Genomic DNA, 21,653 nt, shown 5'->3' with positions numbered 1-21,653 from the left:
TTCTTTTGTGTTGCCATAAGTTAGTCTCTCTGCGTTGGTGCGCGGGGCTAATGCTAATAATGCCAGCAAATACAATGGCTTTTTCAAAAAACTTTTCCGAATTTTACGGGGCGTGGTTTACAATCCGTCCAGCCAATCGGAAATTGGAACTTTTTTCTCCCCAGGAAAGTCCCACCTCTCTAGCAGGGACTACAAAGGGGGGAAAGTTCTCATGAACAAAGTTCTTTTTTTGGTGTGTACGCAAAATCCCAGGAACTATCGGAACTAAACGGGAAAAGTACTCAGGTGTGAAAGCAGCTTTTGTCTCCGCTAAGACGAACTATGAAAGTACCAAAGCCGTTTGAACTCCATACTAAAGCAAAAGTTGATATCTAGCAGCTTCTCAGAGCTCCTATCATCACCATAAATTCCCAAATGTGCATTATTTGGATGAACTAATCACATATTGGTTATCTAAACGGTTAGTTTGACGCCTTAGAAACAGTAACAACTTAATGAGAGTTCATTCAAAAGCTTAGAGACCGTTTCTGTGGCAAGTAAAGTTCGATAAAGCAAAGTAGTATGTCCTTAACTCTAAATAAGACAATAGCTAGTGAAGCATAAGGTGAATAAAAAGCAACATTTAGACTTAGGAACTAGAGGGAAATTTATCTGGGTAGAAACTAAGCAATTAAAGGAGGATCCCTTGTATCTAAAACCGGTCAAATTCAACAATTTTGACGAATAAATAACATGTTTTAGATCAGAGAATGACCTCCCAAAGTTTGCGGTACATTATCCTAAACTAGACATGTTTGTTTATCGCTGTCAGGTACATTCTTACGATTTCCCTTCCTGGTTGAGACAGATTTCTGCACACGAACAAAGGCAATTCAAATTCAAATGTATTTAGAGGGCTTCACAAATCAACAAACACGAATGAGAATGTAAAAACAACAAACATATCTGAGAATGCAGATAATATAGGCAAGCGTGCATCACAACCTTATCATCTACCATGCTGGTTTTTAAAAACACACTTAAGTTGGGTTTTTAAGGGTCAAAGTAGGGGTGTTAACAGGGTGAGTCAGGGGTTGGTCAACATCACTCTGTTACTGCAACAACCCAGATACTCACCGGTAACGTAGCGTGTTCTACGGGCGTTCCCTACGGTGAGAAACATAAACCGGGGACATTTAGCGCAAGTCAGAACAATAAGAAAGTGTTTTATTAATGGGAGAAAGGAAACGTTGAGGCAGTGTGGCGTCTGAACGGAAACAAAGCTCCAAAATCAAACCTACACTCAGTGTTTCCCCTACCATTGTCTTGGGGGGGGGGGGGGGGGGGGGCGCTGCGCCCCGCCAACGGAGTCCCACGCAACCCCCTAAAATTCAAGGTGTTTAAAAAAAAAAAAAAAGTTATAATCTTTTTTTTTTTTTTATTACATTTTTTTTTTTTGGGAACCAAATTGCAACTAATCTATATCTACTAAACGCTTTCATTTTAAGTTGTGAGTTTAGTGTTTTTTACCCTAAGAAACACTGATGCACTAATCAATAACAATAATCCACAGCTCCTCTCTTTGCTCCAGAGGATTCAAAAATATATATATCCCCCCCGCCCCCCCACTCAGGCAGCACCCCCCCCAAAGCAGTAAACCTAGGGGAAACACTGTACACCACAACAATTTGAAATCTTGCCAAGTATACGTGTCTAATATCTAGTCAGAATATGTCTTTCCACTTGCTGTAAAGACATCATAACTTCAGAAGTAACACTACAGTGAGATATCGGGTCTTGTTTTTGGAGCATGCATCATCTTGTTACGTCAAACATTTTATTTTGAGTTGTACCTCAGATGAAACACATTTATTGGAAAATCACCAACTAACATCAGAACACAGAACACTTTTGAGCATTTGCGGCTTATATTGTAACACAGCATTTCCTGATTCTGGTCAAATATAGTTCAAAATGAGTTCTCCGAGCTAATCACAAGATCTGATTCATCTAAATATCCATTCTTATTTTGTGAAAGCTCATTTCCACGTGTTCTCTTGGCAGATGTGTACTTATTAAGTGAAAACACCTTTCAATATGTGTCCAACTTGTTTTTGGAACAGCATTTTCTTTCTAACCAAGGGGGGATACCTTGGTTGCTGATTGGCTAATGGTTACACAAGCCAACAAAAACGTAAACTTTCAGAGTCTCTTTCCACAGAGGGGACACATGCTGATGTAGAAGAGACATGGAGAAGAGGGGACACATGTTGATGTAGAAGAAACATGGAGAAGAGGGGACACATGGTGATTTAGAAGAGACATGAAGAAGAGAGGACACATGTTGATGTAGAAGAAATATGGAGAAGAGGGGACACATGTTGATGTAGAAGAAACATGGAGAAGAGGGGACACATGGTGATTTAGAAGAGACATGAAGAAGAGAGGAAACATGTTGATGTAGAAGAAATATGGAGAAGAGGGGACACATGTTGATGTAGAAGAGACATGAGGAAGAGGGGAGACATGTTGATGTAGAAGAGACATGAAGAAGAGGGGACACATGGTGATGTAGAAGAGACATGAAGAAGAGGGGACACATGGTGATTTAGAAGAGACATGAAGAAGAGGGGACGCATGTCTATGTAGATGAAATATGGAGAAGAGGGGACACATGTTGATGTAGAAGAGACATGGAGAAGAGGGGACACATGTTGATGTAGAAGAGACATGAAGAAGAGGGGACACATGTTGATGTAGAAGAGACATGAAGAAGAGGGGACACATGTTGATGTAGAAGAGACATGAAGAAGAGGGGACACATGTTGATGTAGAAGAGACATGGAGAAGAGGGGACACATGGTGATGTAGAAGAGACATGAAGAAGAGAGGACACATGTTGATGTAGAAGAGACATGTAGAAGAGGGGACACATGTTGATGTAGAAGAGACATGAAGAAGAGGGGACACATGTAGATGTAGAAGAGACATGGAGAAGAGGGGACACATGTTGATGTAGAAGAGACATGGGGAAGAGGGGACACATGTTGATGTAGAAGAGACATGAAGAAGAGGGCACACATGTTGATGTAGAAGAGACATGGAGAAGAGGGGACACATGTTGATGTAGAAGAGACATGGAGAAGAGGGGACACATGTTGATGTAGAAGAGACATGAAGAAGAGGGGACACATGTTGATGTAGATGAGACATGAAGAAGAGGGGACACATGTTGATGTAGAAGAGACATGAAGAAGAGGGGACACATGTTGATGTAGAAGAGACATGAAGAAGAGGGGACACATGTTGATGTAGAAGTGACATGGAGAAGAGGGGACACATGTTGATGTAGAAGAGACATGAAGAAGAGGGGACACATGTTGATGTAGAAGAGACATGAAGAAGAGGGGACACATGTTGATGTAGAAGAGACATGAAGAAGAGGGGACACATGTTGTTGTAGAAGAGTCATGAAGAAGAGGGGACACATGTTGATGTAGAAGAGACATGAAGAAGAGGGGACACATGTTGATGTAGAAGAGACATGAAGAAGAGGGGACACATGTTGATGTAGAAGAGACATGGAGAAGAGGGGACACATGTTGATGTAGAAGAGACATGAAGAAGAGGGGACACATGATGATGTAGAAGAGACATGGAGAAGAGGGGACACATGTTGATGTAGAAGAGACTTGAAGAAGAGGGGACACATGTTGATGTAGAAGAGACTTGAAGAAGAGGGGACACATGTTGATGTAGAAGAGACATGAAGGAGAGGGCACACATGTTGATGTAGAAGAGACATGGAGAAGAGGGGACACATGTTGATGTAGAAGAGACTTGAAGAAGAGGGGACACATGTTGATGTAGAAGAGACATGAAGAAGAGGGGACACATGTTGATGTAGAAGAGACTTGAAGAAGAGGGGACACATGTTGATGTAGAAGAGACATGAAGAAGAGGGGACACAAGTTGCTGTAGAAGAGACATGGAGAAGAGGGGACACATGTTGATGTAGAAGAGACATGAAGAAGAGGGGACACATGTTGATGTAGAAGAGACATGAAGAAGAATCCTATGACTTAATTCAAGTAAATGATACTTGCCTTGTCTTGATAAGAAACTTTGTCGTTATTTTTAACTAGACACAAGGGGCCTGTCCACTTCACGGTTATATATGTTCATCTGGCATTTTCAAAGGTGTGTTAAAGCACCGCGGAGAACTCGGTAAATCCTAGACCTGCCAGCTGAAAACTGATCAAGGCCTTTAAAAGCCGTGAAATCGAGAACGATATAGTCCAACATTTCCTTTCTAATTTTCACATTTCACCCCTGAGGCCCCTTTTTCATTCTTCACTCGTCCACCGTTTCCATCTTTAAATCGGAGCTCAATTCGATTACGAGCGTTAAAGCTAGCACTAAAGAGAAACAAAGTGGTATTATTAGCTCTTGGATGGGGCAACGTGCGATTGTTAAAGTGAGATGTTGAAGAAATGTGACCCCGTTGAACTCTCTTCCAACCTCCAACTACTTACACCCAGAGCTGTTAAAACGACAAACGTTGTTGCAGGAATGTTGATGTGTCATGCTGAGCCTTCGTTTAACAAATCAGCAGTGTGTGTGTGTGTGTGTGTGTGTGTGTGTGTGTGTGTGTGTGTGTGTGTGTGTGTGTGTGTGTGTGTGTGTGTGTGTGTGTGTGTGTGTGTGTGTGTGTGTGTGTGTGTGTGTGTGTTTTGGGTTTCAGTGTGCTGACTGTTAGTTGCATACCTTCTCAAAAACATATAACAATTCCTGGATTCTTGGTCTCTCTCCAGTATCCCAATACCTCAAATCTTTTCTGACCCCCCCCCCCCTCAGAGAATGTGGCTTTTCTACTTTTTTTTTTTTTTACTTTTTTTTTTTTTTTTTAAATGGAGATGTACTGAAACATACTCTATTGTTAAAGTGTGACTTATTTTGGCTATTGCACCAGTGGTGGAAGGGGTATTTAGGTAATTTACCTCAATAAAAGTGCTTATTCCACACTTCAAAAACACTCAATTTCAAGCAAAATCACAGAATAAAGGAATGGTATTTAAGACAAAGTGAATAATTATAATCAGGAAAGTGTCAATGCAAAAGAATACATTACAAATAAATGAAAATATATAAAAATGTAAAGCACCAAATACTCACATTCAAAAAGCTGTGGATTTTTTGTGTGCAAAAAATACTTTAAAAATCCTGCCAATTAGTTTCCTGTATACTTATAATAATTGAGACTAAAAAACATTTCTATAATTCAGTATGTGTTTCGTTGCTGTAAAATAAATGTAGAAGAACAAGGTAGCATAGAAAGTACAGTACTTGAGTAATCTGACTGTTACTTTCTACCGTTGAACTTCACATATTGATAAACTGTATTCGTGGAGATTTTCTTTTAGTAATTTATGTTTTGGTCACCTTCGCTAAGAAAGTAGTGTTTTCATCTAGATTTCTCACAAAGCATTACGGAAAAACTACCGGAGCTGTTATCATGAAATGGTGGAAAGGTGTATCTTAGGCTACAGAGAAACCCATTACATTTTGAAGCAGATCCAAATATGGGAGCATTACTTTTCACTTTGGTTCACAAAGCGAGAAAGGTTGTTTGTGCTGCATTCATGTGGTGACGGGATAATTGGGAAAATGAGTTCCTTTCATCTCGGAAAATCACATCAACACTCGCTCGAGTTGGAACGAGAACACAAAAACAGATATCAAAATGTAGTTAAATATTTGATTGTGTTTCTTCTTCTGTCTACACGTTCAATAGTATCAAATGCTTTCCTGTGTAACTCTACCCTTTATATGATCACCTCTTATTCCAGAGGGTCATGCCACCCAGCTTTTAGATCCATAGCATCTGATCTACTTAGGAGGCCCCACAGCCAGTGTGTGTGTGTTAAAGTGTGTGTGACCGGGTCATGTCTGGGGCTCGTGGGGGTGTAGGAAAAGCCTCTTAGAAGTGTTGCAAAACACTTAGCTCGACCACCTTGTGTGTGTGGCCTCGTGCCCTTGTGACCCGCTTTGACCAAATCTGTGTGCGCAATCATCTTAAAACTTAGTGTGTGTGTGAGTGGGTTTTTTCATACACTGTCCATGTGCTTTAAGCTGCAGAGTGGGAACGTGGATCATGTGTGCTTTGGACAGTGTGGATAAAGACTTAAGGAAAGAAATGCTCCGTCGTCCGCAGCCGAAATATCCTAATACAGTCTTTAAAATGTGTTTTGTTTTTACCAAAAGTCGAGGTTAAGCTTTGGTAAATTAGCTTGAATCAATGCATTTGGGAATTTTTGATTAATTGTAGGAGTTTCACGTAGAAATTGGATATTGAGCGACAACATTAACATGACTGTGATTTGACTTTTCAGTTGAAATCAATTGTACTATTAAAGTTGTCCTGATAAATCCATATTTTATATACGTCTGTACTTTGATCTGCTTCATAATTGTAAGTGAAATAGACATTAGGTCATGTGTTTAGGGTTTGTTGATTATGCTTTATATAGCTGCACAGGAACTGCAGATGGAAATTAGCTCAAATCTGGCATAAAATAATCTTTTTGAGATTTATGTATTTATGCATATTCCTAACCATACAAGTCATCAACAATGACTACAAAACGCATGTTTAGAGTAAGAAAAGGAGATCTGGAACCTCAGGCTCCATCATTTAGCTAATTGACTGAAAAATATGTTTGCCCATTGCCAGAAATGTATATACATATGTAATAGTTTTTTGGAGAGAGAAAGGATACGTTAATGGACGTCAGTATACAAATGCAAGATCCAAATAGGCTGGAGATATCAATTTCAACCCATCATTTGTATTTAAATATCAGCCAACTGGCTTTTTGAAGCATAATAATATGGCTAACGAGCCAAAGAGTCCAACAACCAGCGTAATGGATCAAATTCTACGACTGGAAACCGTCAAAATGTGCAAAAACTAACAAAATGCTTTCGTTTATAGCGGCTTTTATAGCAGGAAATGCTTAATACTTGATTTAAAAAGTCACAGTCGATGAAATCACATTTATTAATTGTTCACACTCGGCGTTGGACTTTCTTGTGATCCTGATGGAGGGAGTAATGTCATTAAGTAGGGCTGTAGAGTCAATAGCCTGATCTGGCGCTGCCGACCTGAGCCGATCATCCCGTAATCCTCTTAGTGTTCCCATGTTAACGATCTAACCCGTAACAAGCTGATACTGGACTGGATAAAGCAGATCAGCCCTGTGATGTCTCACGCTAACATGCAGCGGGACTGCTGAGGGGGCTCATACAACACACACACACAAATATGTAGTCATGTCTACACACACACACCATCCATGTATGTGTGTACTTGAATAATGTATAAAACATCCTTTGTTTTAATGTGTTGTAGCATAAAGTTTGTCTATAAGTGTGTGTGTGTGTGTGTGTGTGTGTGTGTGTGTGTGTGTGTGTGTGTGTGTGTGTGTGTGTGTGTGTGTGTGTGTGTGTGTGTGTATCTATGTGTGTATGTGTGTGAGTGTGTGAGTGACTGTCCGTCTATGTGTGTGTGTGTGTGTGTGTGTGTGTGTGTCTGTGTGTGTATCTATGTGTGTGTGTGTGTGTGTGTGTCTGTGTGTGTGTGTGTGTGTGTGTGTGTGCCTGTGTGTGTGTGCGTGTGCGTGCGTGCGTGTGCGTGCGTGTGCGTGTGTGTGTGTGTGTGTGTGTGTGTGTGTGTGTGTACTTACAGGCAGGTTGGTGAACACACTGAAGGTGCTGTTCAGGAAAGCGATGAGGTCCATCAGGTAGTCGCTGGACTCTGTAGTCCCGCCCCCTTGCAGCGCCACCATCCAATCATATTCAGCCAGCTGCAGGAACTGGTCGATTTTGGCGTTGAGGTTTGTGTAGATCTCCGCCTCGGCCGAATGACGAGCGTCCTGAGTTTAGAAGGAGAGGAGAGCTTTTTTTTATTGTTTTAAACGTATTATTTATTAGTTATTTTTCTCACATTCCCCTTGATGAATATGACAAATCAAATGTATAGAAATCAAATGAATAATAACACTAAGAACGTAAATAACATAGGTATAACACACATTTAATTAAATAAAAGATGGGTTATATATAAGGTTATCCTACATATTAGTGTGTGTGCGTGCGTGTGCGTGTGCGTGTGTGTGTGTGTGTGTGTGTGTGTGTGTGTGTGTGTGTGTGTGTGACAATAAAAACTCTGAATTTGAATCTGGAATCTTGAATATGGAAAATGAAGTGAAAAGTAAACAATAAATAAGAAACTCAAAGGACAGGACAGGTGTATTTTGAGCGTACCTTGAAGGTGGACATCCCGTAGAGTTTGGTGGCGTTTGCAGAGTCCGGCGGGACGTTAGTGATGTTCGATATGAACTCCTCCAGGAAGTGGCAGCTCTGCTCCAGGTGGGTGGTGTTAATGATCACCTGCACCAACTGGAGGAACACAGGGATTTTAGCCTTTGCAGACCATTTGAAGCAGGGGTGTCCAAACTTCTTTCACAGAGGGCCACATACAGAAAGATATACGAAGGGCTGGACCACTCACTAGAGCAGTGCTTCTCAAAGTGTGGTCCGCGGACCACTGGTGGTCCGTGAGCGCCCCCTAGTGGTCCGTGAGTATATTGGTCAAATGTCATATTGGAAATAAATTAAATGTATTTAAGTTTTCCGCACTCTCGAGGGAATATCTCCGCAATGGAGCGAGCTTAAGTTTCACTTTCGATTGCATGATGTAGCCCAGCGCAACACCTTCATCGCACATGTTGCCACTTGTTTATACCATTTTCAGGCGATTTGTAATCTGTTCTAGAAAAACGATGTGTTTTGGGATATTTGTGGAGTTAGGTGGTCCGCGAGTGTTTTTGTATTGGTTAAGTGGTCCTTGGTATGAAAAGGTTTGAGAAACACGGGACTAGAGGTATATCGCCTCTTCAGCTCTGTTATAAGTTAGAAAAATCTACTTTAATTGACTCAATTTATTTGAAAATTGGGTTCCTTAAAGGTGGGGTATGTAAGTTTGAGAAACCGGCTCGAGATACACTTTTTGTTATATTCCATGGAATGCTCTCAACATCCCGATAGCAATGAATATCTGAAGTGTTTTGACAAAAAATACATCAAAAAATGTCATCTGTTGAAGCCGTGGAGCTGTAAAAAGCACGACCAATCATCTGAGCCGGTCCGGCTAAAATAACTGGACGGCCTACCTGCCTGTCAGCCTTCCATCTGTGCACAAACTTATCCCTCATTGGTCATGTGTGTGTTGGAGGAGGGGCTCTGTGAGGAAGGGGCAGATTTTTTTCGGCTGTGTACTTTCAAGTTCTAGCGCACTCGAGCTGGTTTCTCCAAAATGTAATATATACTGTGTAACATATATATTTAAGAAGTACAATATAACACAAGCAGAAGGTTATTATACTTAAGCCATTATACTTTTTGAATTTGCTGAGGGCCGATTCAGAAATTCAAATAATAGTTTGGACACGCCTGATTTAAATGCACAACAACAAGCATTATTTTTCAGCATAATCGCATCATTCAATCTCACCCTGTTGCTTTTTAAACTACTGAATTTCCCCCTGAGGGATTAATAAACATCCATCTTATCTTATGAGGCTTGGTTTGGACACACATCTTGATATTCTGCATTTTACTTGGAAGCGTATCACAGTTTCAGACCATTAACCGTTAATAAAGGATGCAGACATAACACGCTCGCTTATTGTTACATCCTGTTCTGGAATTAATGATATGTTGGTCTACTGATGATCATTAAACATGGAAACAAACAAACAGCAAGTGGAAAATAAAACCACAAACTCTGCACAGTTTTGACAACAACAGGTTGAAAAGTGGAAGTGTGTGTTTTTTGTGAGAGTAAATGAGCCGGAGGGCTTAAACAATTATAATTCTGAGAAACAGAGTTGCACTGAAGTTGTGCAACGACATCAGCTCGTTCCCTCTGAGAGAGATTATTACAAGCCTCAAGCTGAGAGTTTTACACACACACACACACACACACACACACACACACACACACACACACACACACACACACACACACACACACACACACACACACACACACACACACACACACACACACACACACACACACACACACACACACACACACACACACACACACACACACACACACACACACACACACACACACACACACACACAAAGCACCTCTGCCAGCCCGACATTCTTCTTCTTAATGGCGTAGTGCAGACAGTGGCTCAGGGTTCTGGTCAACAACAGATTGGTCGACTTGCGAATCATATCGTCTACCTCCGTGGAGCTGTGGGACACACACACAGAGACACACACACACACACACACACACAGAGAGAGAGAGAGAGAGGGGCAGAGAATCAGTGACTGTGCAGAAGTTATTTCTTCCATTTCTCGCCGCGTCCCAAAGCCAGTACAAACATTTTAAGTGAAATTTCTCTGTCTGCGAAACTCTCCATTTGGGAAAAAGTCTAAATGTCAGCCAAGTCTAATGAGTGCTTCACCGTGTTATGAGCTGTTAGTCTCATTAGAAGTCCAACATCACCTTAAATCTCCCGATATGAGCGTGGAAATAACTTACCTAAAACCACTGAGACTCAAAAGATACAAAAAACGTCCCACATCAATAAAACACACGCTAGTAAAACTGAAAATGAATGCCTTCTGTCCTGATATTAGCCAGTCATTTTCATAATATATATTCCCTCCACCGTACTTTCAATAATCATAAAGTTACCACCTCTGCACAGCCAGCGAGGCGGAAAGGGAGCCAGCGGGCTGTTAACTCTGAAACGAGCTCAAATGTCCTGTTAAAACAAATATTTGACGGGCGCTAATCAGACCCACTTAGAGAATCTCTGACATGCTATTGATTTTGTTACGTTTGAAATGTGGCTGATGAAACGCAGACACATTTCTGCACAATCGTGGGAGTGGAGGAACGTTTTCCATGGCAGCGAGCGACCGTTTAATAACTGCTTTTCCTGGAAGAAAAACTGCACGAGTCCAGACGTACGGCATCAAGAACACAGGAGAAGGTAAACACACACACACACACACACACTGAGGGAGAAGGTCAGAGGAGGTCGAACTCACATCACACACAGGCGGAAACAAAAGCGATCACTTTCTCGATCTGCGTCTAAGTGTGTTTTACTGCAAGTGTGTGTTGCTTTCCAAAAGCTCTGTGGGTAACAAACACATTCCAACCAAATCAGTAAATTATCAGAGCCTGGAATTCAACCTAAACACACACACACTTCAACACACGCAGAGTGTCGCCTGAGGGGGAGCAAAAAGCTGGAATTCCTTCCAAACTCACTTAGTTTCCAAAAAAGAAGAACGAAGGAATCCTAAAAACGTTCCGACAATTTGGAGCAAGGAGGAGGGGGGGGGGGGGGGTGGGGGGGACATTCCTGGAGAACTGCAGAGTGGGCAAAAAATAATGTGTGTGTGTGTGGAGTGGCAAAAAGTCAATGAATGCTAGTGAACACACACACACACACACACACACACACACACACACACACACACACACACACACACACACACACACACACACACACACACACACACACACACACACACACACACACACACACACACACACACACACACACACACACACACACACACACACACACACACACACACACACACACACACACACACACACACACACACACACACACACAGGATTGAATTCCATTATGTATGCGGCCATCAGTCACAATAAACACTGTCAGACGGAAGCCAAGTTTACATCTGTTTACATCTTTGGGTAAATATAATACAAACAAAGAGCAACAACAAAAGCACAGATATTGGCAAAGGTACACACATCCTTCACTCAAGTACAAGTACAAGTACAGAGACTGGCGTTTAAAAATACTCGGGTAAAAGTTCAAGTACTGACTTCTTTACTCGAGTAAAAGTTAAGAAATGTGGGCTTTGAAATGTCCTTAAGTAGAAAGGAGCCCTAGTTGTCAAGCTGGAAACTGGACTTTACATAATGTTTTAAATATGTTTTATTAAGAAGTATACAGATATAATATATATATATATATATATATATATATATATATATACACAGCACAGCTACAGTATTAATGTATGTGGGGTTGTTAGAGTAAAGTAATGATACCAGAAAACACAGTGTAACGTTAGCAGTTAGCTAGGTAGCTACGTCCCCACACATATGACGAATTAACTGTGGTTTGCCGACGAAGTAAACTCAGATGTTGGACTTGAGTGTGTGAGCTAACACACCATCTCTATGTGTGTGTGTATCTTGGTTTGTCCAAGTGTGTGTACAATGGCAAATAAAGAGTTCCATTCATTTTTCTCCCGCCCTCAAACGGCTCCTCGGCACGACTCTCCACGTCATCTGTCACCGAAACTATGACTGAATGTCGCTGTGGTTTCTTCGAGGACATAAAGGGATGAAACGTTATGAGAGACGGAGAGGGGATGTTATATAAAAAAAAAAAAGACGATTTGATTTTTACGGGGAAACACCCCGTTTTATGTTGGCCGCCAGCACATGCACACCCACAGGTTTCGAACGCAGACGTTTGAGTGTGTATCTTTTGCCAACATCACCTCATCTCCCGTCCCTCCCAAAATAACCTCCCAATCTTCTTCACTGCCGCGTCTGCCAACGCCACCACACACAACTCTCTTTGTCTCCGTCAAATCTGAAGCAATGCGAGCCAAGTTAGCGCCAGACGACCGGGTGTAAAGCAGGTTTGCTAAAGGGAAAGCTCAGGAGGAGAAACAGCTGTTGCCCCTCGTTTCTGTTATGTGATTGTGAAGTGCTAAATGTGACATGTACTGTGTAGTAACGTGTGTTATTTATTCTTCTCTTTTATCCTAACACCGGTATCTACTTGTCTTTCCTCCTTTTTATTTTATTTTATTTATTTTCTTATAACTAATGCTGTTGATATATTGTAATTTTAAGGGTGCCTATTGTTAGAAATTAAAATCAATGTTGATATGGCGTAATTTGAATTAAATACACTATTTGATTTAAATCAGTTTTATTCTGAAAAACCGGAAGTTCTCACTATTAGCTTAACACTTTTATTCTGAAAATTCGTCACTTCCGGTTAGCATTTAGCATCTGGTGGAATCATACGATTTCAAACCTTGAACCAAGATGAAATGACATGTGATGTTGTACACTGAGCACACTGGGATTAGCACTCATTTATTGACGCTGAATAATGTGTAGCAGGGAATGTTTAAATAACCACAGACGCCAGAATGATGCAATTTAGCTACAGAAAAAGGCAGGAATTGCATTGGACCCGCCCCCCGACAACGCCGGCCAATAGGAGAAGACCTCAGATGACAACAGGAAGAGCAAGCCAAGAATTGATCTCTGCTACCCCCTGACCTGAACTGACCGGTCGTTGGATGTGGAGAGCGCCTCCACTCGCACATTTCATTTTGTACACCACCGCATCTTTTGTGTAATTAAATGCTGTTAACTTTTATAAGCTTCCATTGACTCTTTTCAGTCTCTCTTGCCTTCAGGGTTCTAGAATTGCTTTCACTATTTCCATCTGGCCGGGGACAACAGCTGGAAATTAGCCATGTCGGCTAAAGCACCATTTACTGTTTTTGTGACAGTTCATCCAACGGGACTGTCCACGACACTATAAATACATAAACTAAACTTTAACAATACAGCACTTACGCGTCCTTAAAGGTCCCATTTCATGGCCATTTCCACTGATCATAATTCCATTGTTGAGGTCTACTAGAATAGATTTATATTGTGCAATTTTCCAAACTCACATTGGTTTCTCATACAGCATCTCTGTAAACTACGTGTATTCACTGAATCTCACTCTCTGCCTTTAACGGCTCGTTGTAGCTCCAGTAGCTCCAGCCCCCACCCTCCCTGTGAGCACAGTGTGCTCTGATTGGTCGGGACGTTGTGAATCGCGCTGAGCTCCGTGGAGGTGTGGTTTCCTTGTTTAGCGATACACAGCGAAACACAGCCAAACTCACCCTCAGCACACACAAATCACAGCCGAAGTAAAAACAATAAGTGTGGCTTGATATTGAGTCAGAAAAAGGTTGATAAACGCTGTGAGAATGGGTCTGCAGAGAGAATGGGTCTGCAGAGAGAATTTCGCCGCGATCCCAACTGTCTGTTATCAGCCTGCAGCCAGGGAGGAGAGATCAGCAGAGCTGCATGCACTGAGTGTGTGTGTGAGGAAGTCCGTGGATTGGTCAATTTGGACCAATCAGCGGGGGCTTAACGTAACGGCTCCGCGGACGTAACGTAACGGCTCCACGGATTGGTCCATTTGGTTCCAGGTAACGCATGACATCATGAGGTACCCGGAAGAATCAATGGACAGTGACGTATCTCCAACGAGGCGTTTTGGGGAGGTCTTCTCTGTGTTAGAGGTTTACTCCCTACAGGGTGTACTTTGAGGGTTTTGACTCTGCAGACCGTTTACATGCAGAAAAACTTTCATAACACACAGGGGGACGGGTAATAACCGGAAAAGCATGACATGGGAGCTTTACCTTCGTGTTGCTACAAGACACCGAGGCGTGGAGTCGTCTAAGATCAAAGCAGGAAGATTGTGCTCTTTAAAACCCAAGAGCCATTTTATTGTTGAACAAAAAGTGTGCAATAAGTTGAAAACAGTCCTAAAAAATTTGTCATCAATCATTTTAAACTGGATATTTTAGGGTTCGGGAATCACAAAACAAGACGTCTTCTACTTATTTCTGTATTTTTCTAGACCAAAGATGAATAGCTTAAGCTAGCAAGGGATCAGCAGACTACTAGATAACAACAAGGTTACAACCGCTCCATCCATGCTCACAACAGAAACGCACAAGTGGAGGCTAAGGAGAGTTAATAGACATTATGCACACTTAAAAAAAGACCACACACACACACACACACACACACACACACACACACACACACACACACACACACACACACACACACACACACACACACACACACACACACACACACACACACACACACACACACACACACACACACACACACACACACACACACACACACACACACACACACACACACACACACACACACACACACACACACACACACACACACACACACACACACACCTCAGGAACAGAGGTTAAGGTCAGAGGGTTCAGTGACCGCCGTCCTGCTCCATCATGCCGTCTGTTTCCGTACGTGTGTGTGTGTGGGTGTGTGTGTGTGTGTGTGTGTGTGTGTGTGTGTGTGTGTGTGTGTGTGTGTGTGTGTGTGTGTGTGTGTGTGTGTGTGTGTGTGTGTGTGTGTGTGTGTGTGTGTGTGTGTGTGTGTGTGTGCGTGTGCGTGTGTGTGTGTATGCGTGTGCGTGTGCGTGTGTGGGCGTGTGTGTGTTTGAAGCGGGCAGGAAGGCACGTTGCCAGCGGTAACCAGATATCAGGACGTGCGGTAGCAGAGAGAGAGAAATCAAGCCAGGTCAGAAAGTGGACTCATTACTCTGATTGAGAAGATCAGTGAATTTAGCAGGAGGTAAACATCTGAGAGGACCGCTCCGTTCCTCAGATCAGATTCAACATCGAGTTGTTTACAAAACTAGGGGGGAATATCTGAAAGAAACACCTGATTTTACAACTGTTTCAACACAACTGGTGCTCAAATTCACTTATTTTGTCATGTTTCTAACAACAAAAAGAGTTCACATCTAGGTTGTGCTCAGTTGCTTTCACGGCTGTGTCTTGTGATGTTTTCAACAACCCACAAGGTAGAAATCAAGCACATTGTTTTAATGGAAATATCTAAAAAAAAAAAATATGCTGTATTTCCCAACTTTTTTTTTACAACAACTGGTGCTTAAATGTCTATTTTGTCCTGTTTGAAATAACAAATAGATAGCACTTCCAACTTTTAGAGTCAATCTTTTGTTCATCAATACCATCTTCCACATGATTATATGATTAACGAAACACATCCAGGTTGTATTTAAAGTGGACCTATCATGCTATATTTGAAACATATATTGTCGGGCCATACCTATACAAGACATGTCTGTGAAGTTTTTTTTTCAAAACACCAAACAGTTCACCCACCTCATACTGCTCAAACCCCTCTTTTGAAGCCTTGTTGCGGATTTTGGGTCCTTAGCTTGAAAAAAAAAAAGAGGAGGCGGAGCTAATGCCTGATCAGAATTCTACCGGAGATACAGTCTGCTGTGATAAAACGCCATCCTGTTCTAAACCACATCAAGGATTATTTCTGAAACAGTATGGAGCTCAAATGATTAACAAAAGGTGAGTTCCTTTTTTATTTCCTGCTTTTTTAAACACATACTCTCCAGTACAGGTTAGCTCTGAGTGTTAGCGAGGCTTGCTAATTAAATGTAAACAAAGACGAGATCACGTCCAAAACACGTCAGGCATTTTTTCTGATAGCAACTTTCTGTGGGTCCGCTGCCGATTTTACGTCAGTTCGGATGGAATCTGTATCCGCTCGTTGTACACCCGTTTTGGATACGGAAGAAAAGAGAGAGGGTTTTATTTTCTGACGTTGGGTGAGTTCCCCGACGCACCGGGCCGGGGACACATACAGTATGTATAAAAGACATCACAAAGTGCATTTTGCCTGATAGGTCCCTTTTAACGTAGAAAGAAGGGGGTGCACATATTTTAAAGTGTGCCAAGTGGCCTTCACTGTTGGTATTTGGTCATGTACACAAAAGGTCGAAAAACAGCGCCTATGTAAGTGTTTTTATTTAGGTTCTTGTACATCAATAGCATCTGCCAAATAGACAATATGATAAAAAAGACATCCAGGGTAATATACGATGTAAAGAGGAAGGGGTATCTTATATTTAGAAGTGTGTTTAGTGGGCTTCATTGTTATGTGTCACAAAACGCATAAGGAAATTGACTTAGCAGCTTGTTGTTTGGAGAGTCTTGTATCAAAATAAATAAAACCATGGTTATGTATAATTCAAAAAGAAGGGGTTGCCTGTCTGCAGAAGCTTCACTGCTAAACTGTGTGGCTGAACACACACTGATATCTGGGTCTTTCTTTCCTTATAACGACTCCTTCCCTCTGATTAGTCAACTCTTTTTCCTCCAATCACTCCTCCTCTCCGTCTCTCTTTCTTCCGCCGGTCACGGATCAATGGTACCTTCCTGGTTCCCAGCCCCCACGGACAATCCACCCACCCACCCACCCACACACACACACACCCACCCACTCACTGTGTGTGAGACAAATGCAAGGAGACACAGATCAGAATGTAAGAATCAACTTAGAGAGGTCTGCTGTTTGGTGAAGCTTCAGAGTGGAAGTGTCAAATAAAAAAGAAGAAGAAAGGGGGGAGAATATGACCCAAAGTGATAAAGAAAACTAGATTTGTTTTGGGCAAGCGTCATGGCGCTCAGATGCAAACATGTTATTCCTGGCAGCTGGCTTTGTGGAGAACAGTGGCACCACACTGGGATGTATCATCAACATCAATGCTGCACGGTAGTAGCATGAGTGAGGACGAATGAAAAGGATGATTTGTGCGTGCTTGTGCTTGTGCGTGTGTGTGTGTGTGTGTGTGTGTGTGTGTGTGTGTGTGTGTGTGTGTGTGTGTGTGTGTGTGTGTGTGTGTGTGTGTGTGTGTGTGTGTGTGTGTGTGTGTGTGTGTGTGTGTGTGTACCTGAGATGCAGGTCTTCAGAGTACTTCAGACAGGCGTAGATGAACTCCTTGAGCTGGCAGTAGACTTTTGGCACAAACTCGGAGAAGGGAAGCTTCTTGGGGAAGGGAAGCTGGAGGAAACGGGTACAAAAAAAAAACATGAGAATTTCGCACGAAAGCGACCGCAAACAAGTCAAGATTAATCGTGTGAGATAATCTCAATGATACATGTGGAGTCAAATTAAACTAAAGCAATAAGGACTATATATATATAATGCAATATTATTATTATTAATAGTGTTCAATAATAACGTGTAATTACGTATCTGCCACTACGTTCTTTTCACTACTGTTAATACTTACATTAATTATGTGACCGTCTGGTTCCTGTAGTTACTGTTACTGCACTGTTAGTGTACAGTTTTATTATGATTGTATTTGTGTAACTCTGGCACAACAATTTCAACAACAAGTTCTATCTTATGTTGAAGTTCCTGCCATTATCTGATCCATCTGTCACTGTTTTATTCTGTTAATCTACCTTGTCCAGGTCAGGGTCTTGCAAGGGAAACTGGGAAGTGTAGTTTTTGTATTCCTGCTCTGTTGACACTGGGATCGGACTGAAGTTATCCTGATCCAACACCTGCCTGGAGACGAGAAGGAAAACACACAGACATCATTTTAAATCTGCCCTGACATATCAACACACACACACACCCCATTGAGGGTCATTTCAACGCTTGAAGTTTTCTTACCACCCCCCCCCACTTCTTGTTGGCGCTCCAGAGTTCGGACGTTCCAGCGCTCCATGGAGAGGCCGTGAACCGGAGAGCCTTCCCTCTCCAACAATACAACACAACATTCCTGTGGCTGCCCCAGAGTGTGTGTGTGTGTGTGTGAGTGTGAGTGTGAGTGTGAGTGTGAGTGTGATTGTGAGTGTGTGTGTGTGTGTGTGTGTGTGTGTGTGTGTGTGTGTGTGTGTGTGTGTGTGTGTGTGTGTGTGTGTGTGTGTGTGTGTGTGTGTGTGTGTGTGTGTGTGTGTGTGTGTGTGTGTGTGTGTGTGTGTGTGTGTGTGTGCATGAGAGAGAACGAGAGGGAAGGAGTGTGTGTATGTTTGTCCGTTCTCGCCACCACAAGTCCCACTGGTGTCATTGGACAAAAAGCAATGGTGGGTGAAACAATGGCATGTAAGACCAAACACACACACACTCACACGAGAACACACACACACACACGATCTTGTGAGGGTACTACCCACTCTGAGGGGCAGAGAATGTTCCGGACGTTTGTTTTAAAACACTTCCTCTCTCTCGCTGGTCGTAAAACTTCAAAACCACGACGAGGACGTTTCCCACAAAGCAGAACTGGGGGGTGTGTGTGTGTGTGTGTGTGTGTGTGTGTGTGTGTGTGTGTGTGTGTGTGTGTGTGTGTGTGTGTGTGTGTGTGTGTGTGTGTGTGTGTGTGTGACCTTAGCTACTGAAAAACATGTCATTTGTCCATGCCCATGTTTAAAAGAGTATTCAAAACGTCAAAAATATGCCTTACCGGTTCATTTCGAACAAATTAAAAAAGGTGTGTTACCATGAGACTAATTTAGCCGATTAACAGATTTAGTTAAAACGTTTCATAATTACTCTTATGTTGCTGTACTTTTCTCTGAATATCTGGCACAAGAGTTTCCTAATAAAGCTGTATCTTATCTGAATTGGTCCGTCAGTAATGAGTACCTGAAGGTGATGTTCCACTTCTTGAGCAGGATCTCTCCGTACTGCTCTCTCATCTCCAGCAGCATGTCGAACAGCTGCGACACGGGGAACCCATAGCCCTGAGGAGAACGCCAGAGCAACCGGTAAGAGACCAACAACAACAAACTCAGGTCCTACATTTTAAATATCCAAGTGAAAAAGAAATCCAGGGGGAAATCTACTCTTCATATACTTGTCTGTGTTGGGACAATAATTCAAGGCTTCCCAACCCGGCACCAGTCACTTACTTTTACGCTGCTATGGACATTTCTTTGCACTCTCATTTGGCGATTTTCATATATATCCTGCTTACTTGAAGTAAACGGTTATTTTGTAATTATTGAGTGTTCTTGCATTTTAATGTGTGAGTTTTTTTTATACCTCGGGACTGTCGGAAACAGTATTTTGATCTTTCCGTGTGCACAAACATATTTTGAGATTGACAATACATTTGACTTTGATCACACTTTGTTTTTAATAGTTAGTAGACTAGTTAGTTTTAAACTAGTTAGTAGTTAATATAGTGTAGTGGCCAAAATCCCAACAGGTTTGTCTTGTAACCTTCACCTCAAAAGTTTTTGTTCTTGGCCACATGTAGAGCTTGGGCCTCGGAAGCAGTGTCAGACTCGCAGTACACAATCCACTGGACGTTTCGGTTGCTTACATAAACAAAATACGAAAACAATATTTAACATGAACTTAAACAGCAGATCCTAATAATCTGTATTTGACTAAGCATAAGGTTGCGTCTGCGTGTCAATGACGGTATTGCTGCTGCCTGCTGCTCTCCCGTCACACACACCAACTTAAAGCCTTAGCCCCGCCCCCTTCACCTGAGCAAAGCACACCTCTTACTGAAACAGAAAAATGCATTAATAAAGGTTCCAAATAAATCAAAAACAAAATAAACTTAAATGCGGCTCCTACAGATAGTTAATTTTCCCATAAGTCAACCACATTTTGATGTACGTGTAAGCAAATAAGGGACATTCAAATTTTAAAGGTGGGATAGGTCATTTTGGAGAAACCAGCTCGAGTGCGCTAGAATTTGAAAATACACAACCGGTTAAAATCTGCTACTTCCTTACAGAGCCCCTCCCCCAACACACACGAACGGGCACATGACCAATGAGGGCACGAGATAAGTTTGTGCACAGATGGAAGGCTGACAGGCAGGTAGGCCATCCAGTTACGGCACGTCTACACTACAGGCATCGAAAAAATGCTTTCAACGCTTCGCCCATTCACTTGAATGGGGTGACGTAGAAGATTTTTAATCTTCGCCGAACTGCATTGTGGGGAGCATGGCATGGCTTTGCAAGCATCAAGAGCATCTATCGGCATCAGCCAATCAAATCCCGTTTATGCAAATCCCGCCAGTGCAAGCGCTAGCCAATCAAACCGCGTGCAAGCTGGGAGAGCCAAACCGCAGTTCATTTCCTCATATTCCAAACGAGATATTACGGTAGCAAATCACCCGGTTCTTTACGACCAGAACTATTTACCGGGATACAAACCGGAGGAACCAGGCATGGAGGGAGGTGGCAGAGACAGTGGGGGAAACTGGTAGGTTTCTCGCCTGTTTGGAGAGTTTATATCCAGTTTACTTCGTTTTAACATTGCTATTGCTTTGTATGTCGGGGGCGGGAGATTCATGTGATTGGTTGTTGGTAACGTTGCTCGCAAAAAATCGCCAAGCTTCAGACACGCCCAGCTTCAAGATTTAAAAAAAAAAAAAAAAATTATGGATTTGTTTTCAAAGCACTTCAGATATTCATTGCTATCGGGATGTTAAGAGCACTCCATGGAATATAACAACAAGTGTATCTGGAGCCGGTTTCTCAAACGTACCTACCCCACCTTTAAGCTTGTGAAATAACTCCAGTGAGGGTTACAAATGTACTGGAAATATCATGGAAATCGAAAAATGGGCTTCACAATCATTGTTAAAATACATAATATATCTTTGTTTGGTACATGTTTTCTTTAAAAAAAAAGGCTGTAATCATTTAAATCTATGTATTTGATAATAATCTGAATGACGCTTAAGAAGGTATCAGTACCTCTTATATTGAACAATTAATCAAAATGAACTCAATAAACAATAATTTCCAGATCCTACAGCCAAATCCACATCTACCTAACTTTCCATATGTTCAATGTCTTTGAGCACAAAGCTTCTTCACTCATATTTCTACAGCTGCAAGACTTTATTACAGCATCA

At 42.0% G+C, this 21,653-nt stretch overlaps 1 protein-coding gene across 1 annotated transcript in view; it reads right to left on the bottom strand.

The window, feature by feature from the left end:
* Positions 1-21,653, bottom strand: part of LOC307032901 (exocyst complex component 6B-like) — a 77,979-nt gene that overhangs the window by 16,869 nt on the left and 39,457 nt on the right. Inside the window, 7 exon segments of the mRNA XM_079671179.1 lie at positions 1,117-1,146; positions 7,725-7,913; positions 8,305-8,439; positions 10,201-10,312; positions 17,706-17,815; positions 18,226-18,331; positions 19,412-19,509. Coding sequence (XP_079527305.1) covers positions 1,117-1,146; positions 7,725-7,913; positions 8,305-8,439; positions 10,201-10,312; positions 17,706-17,815; positions 18,226-18,331; positions 19,412-19,509 — 780 coding nt within the window.

Source organism: Notothenia rossii (genome assembly GCF_949606895.1).
Source record: "Notothenia rossii genome assembly, chromosome: 3".
Classification (NCBI taxonomy): domain Eukaryota; kingdom Metazoa; phylum Chordata; class Actinopteri; order Perciformes; family Nototheniidae; genus Notothenia; species Notothenia rossii.
The sequence above is the reverse complement of the archived record's forward strand: the minus strand, read 5'-3'. Positions and strand labels throughout refer to the sequence as shown.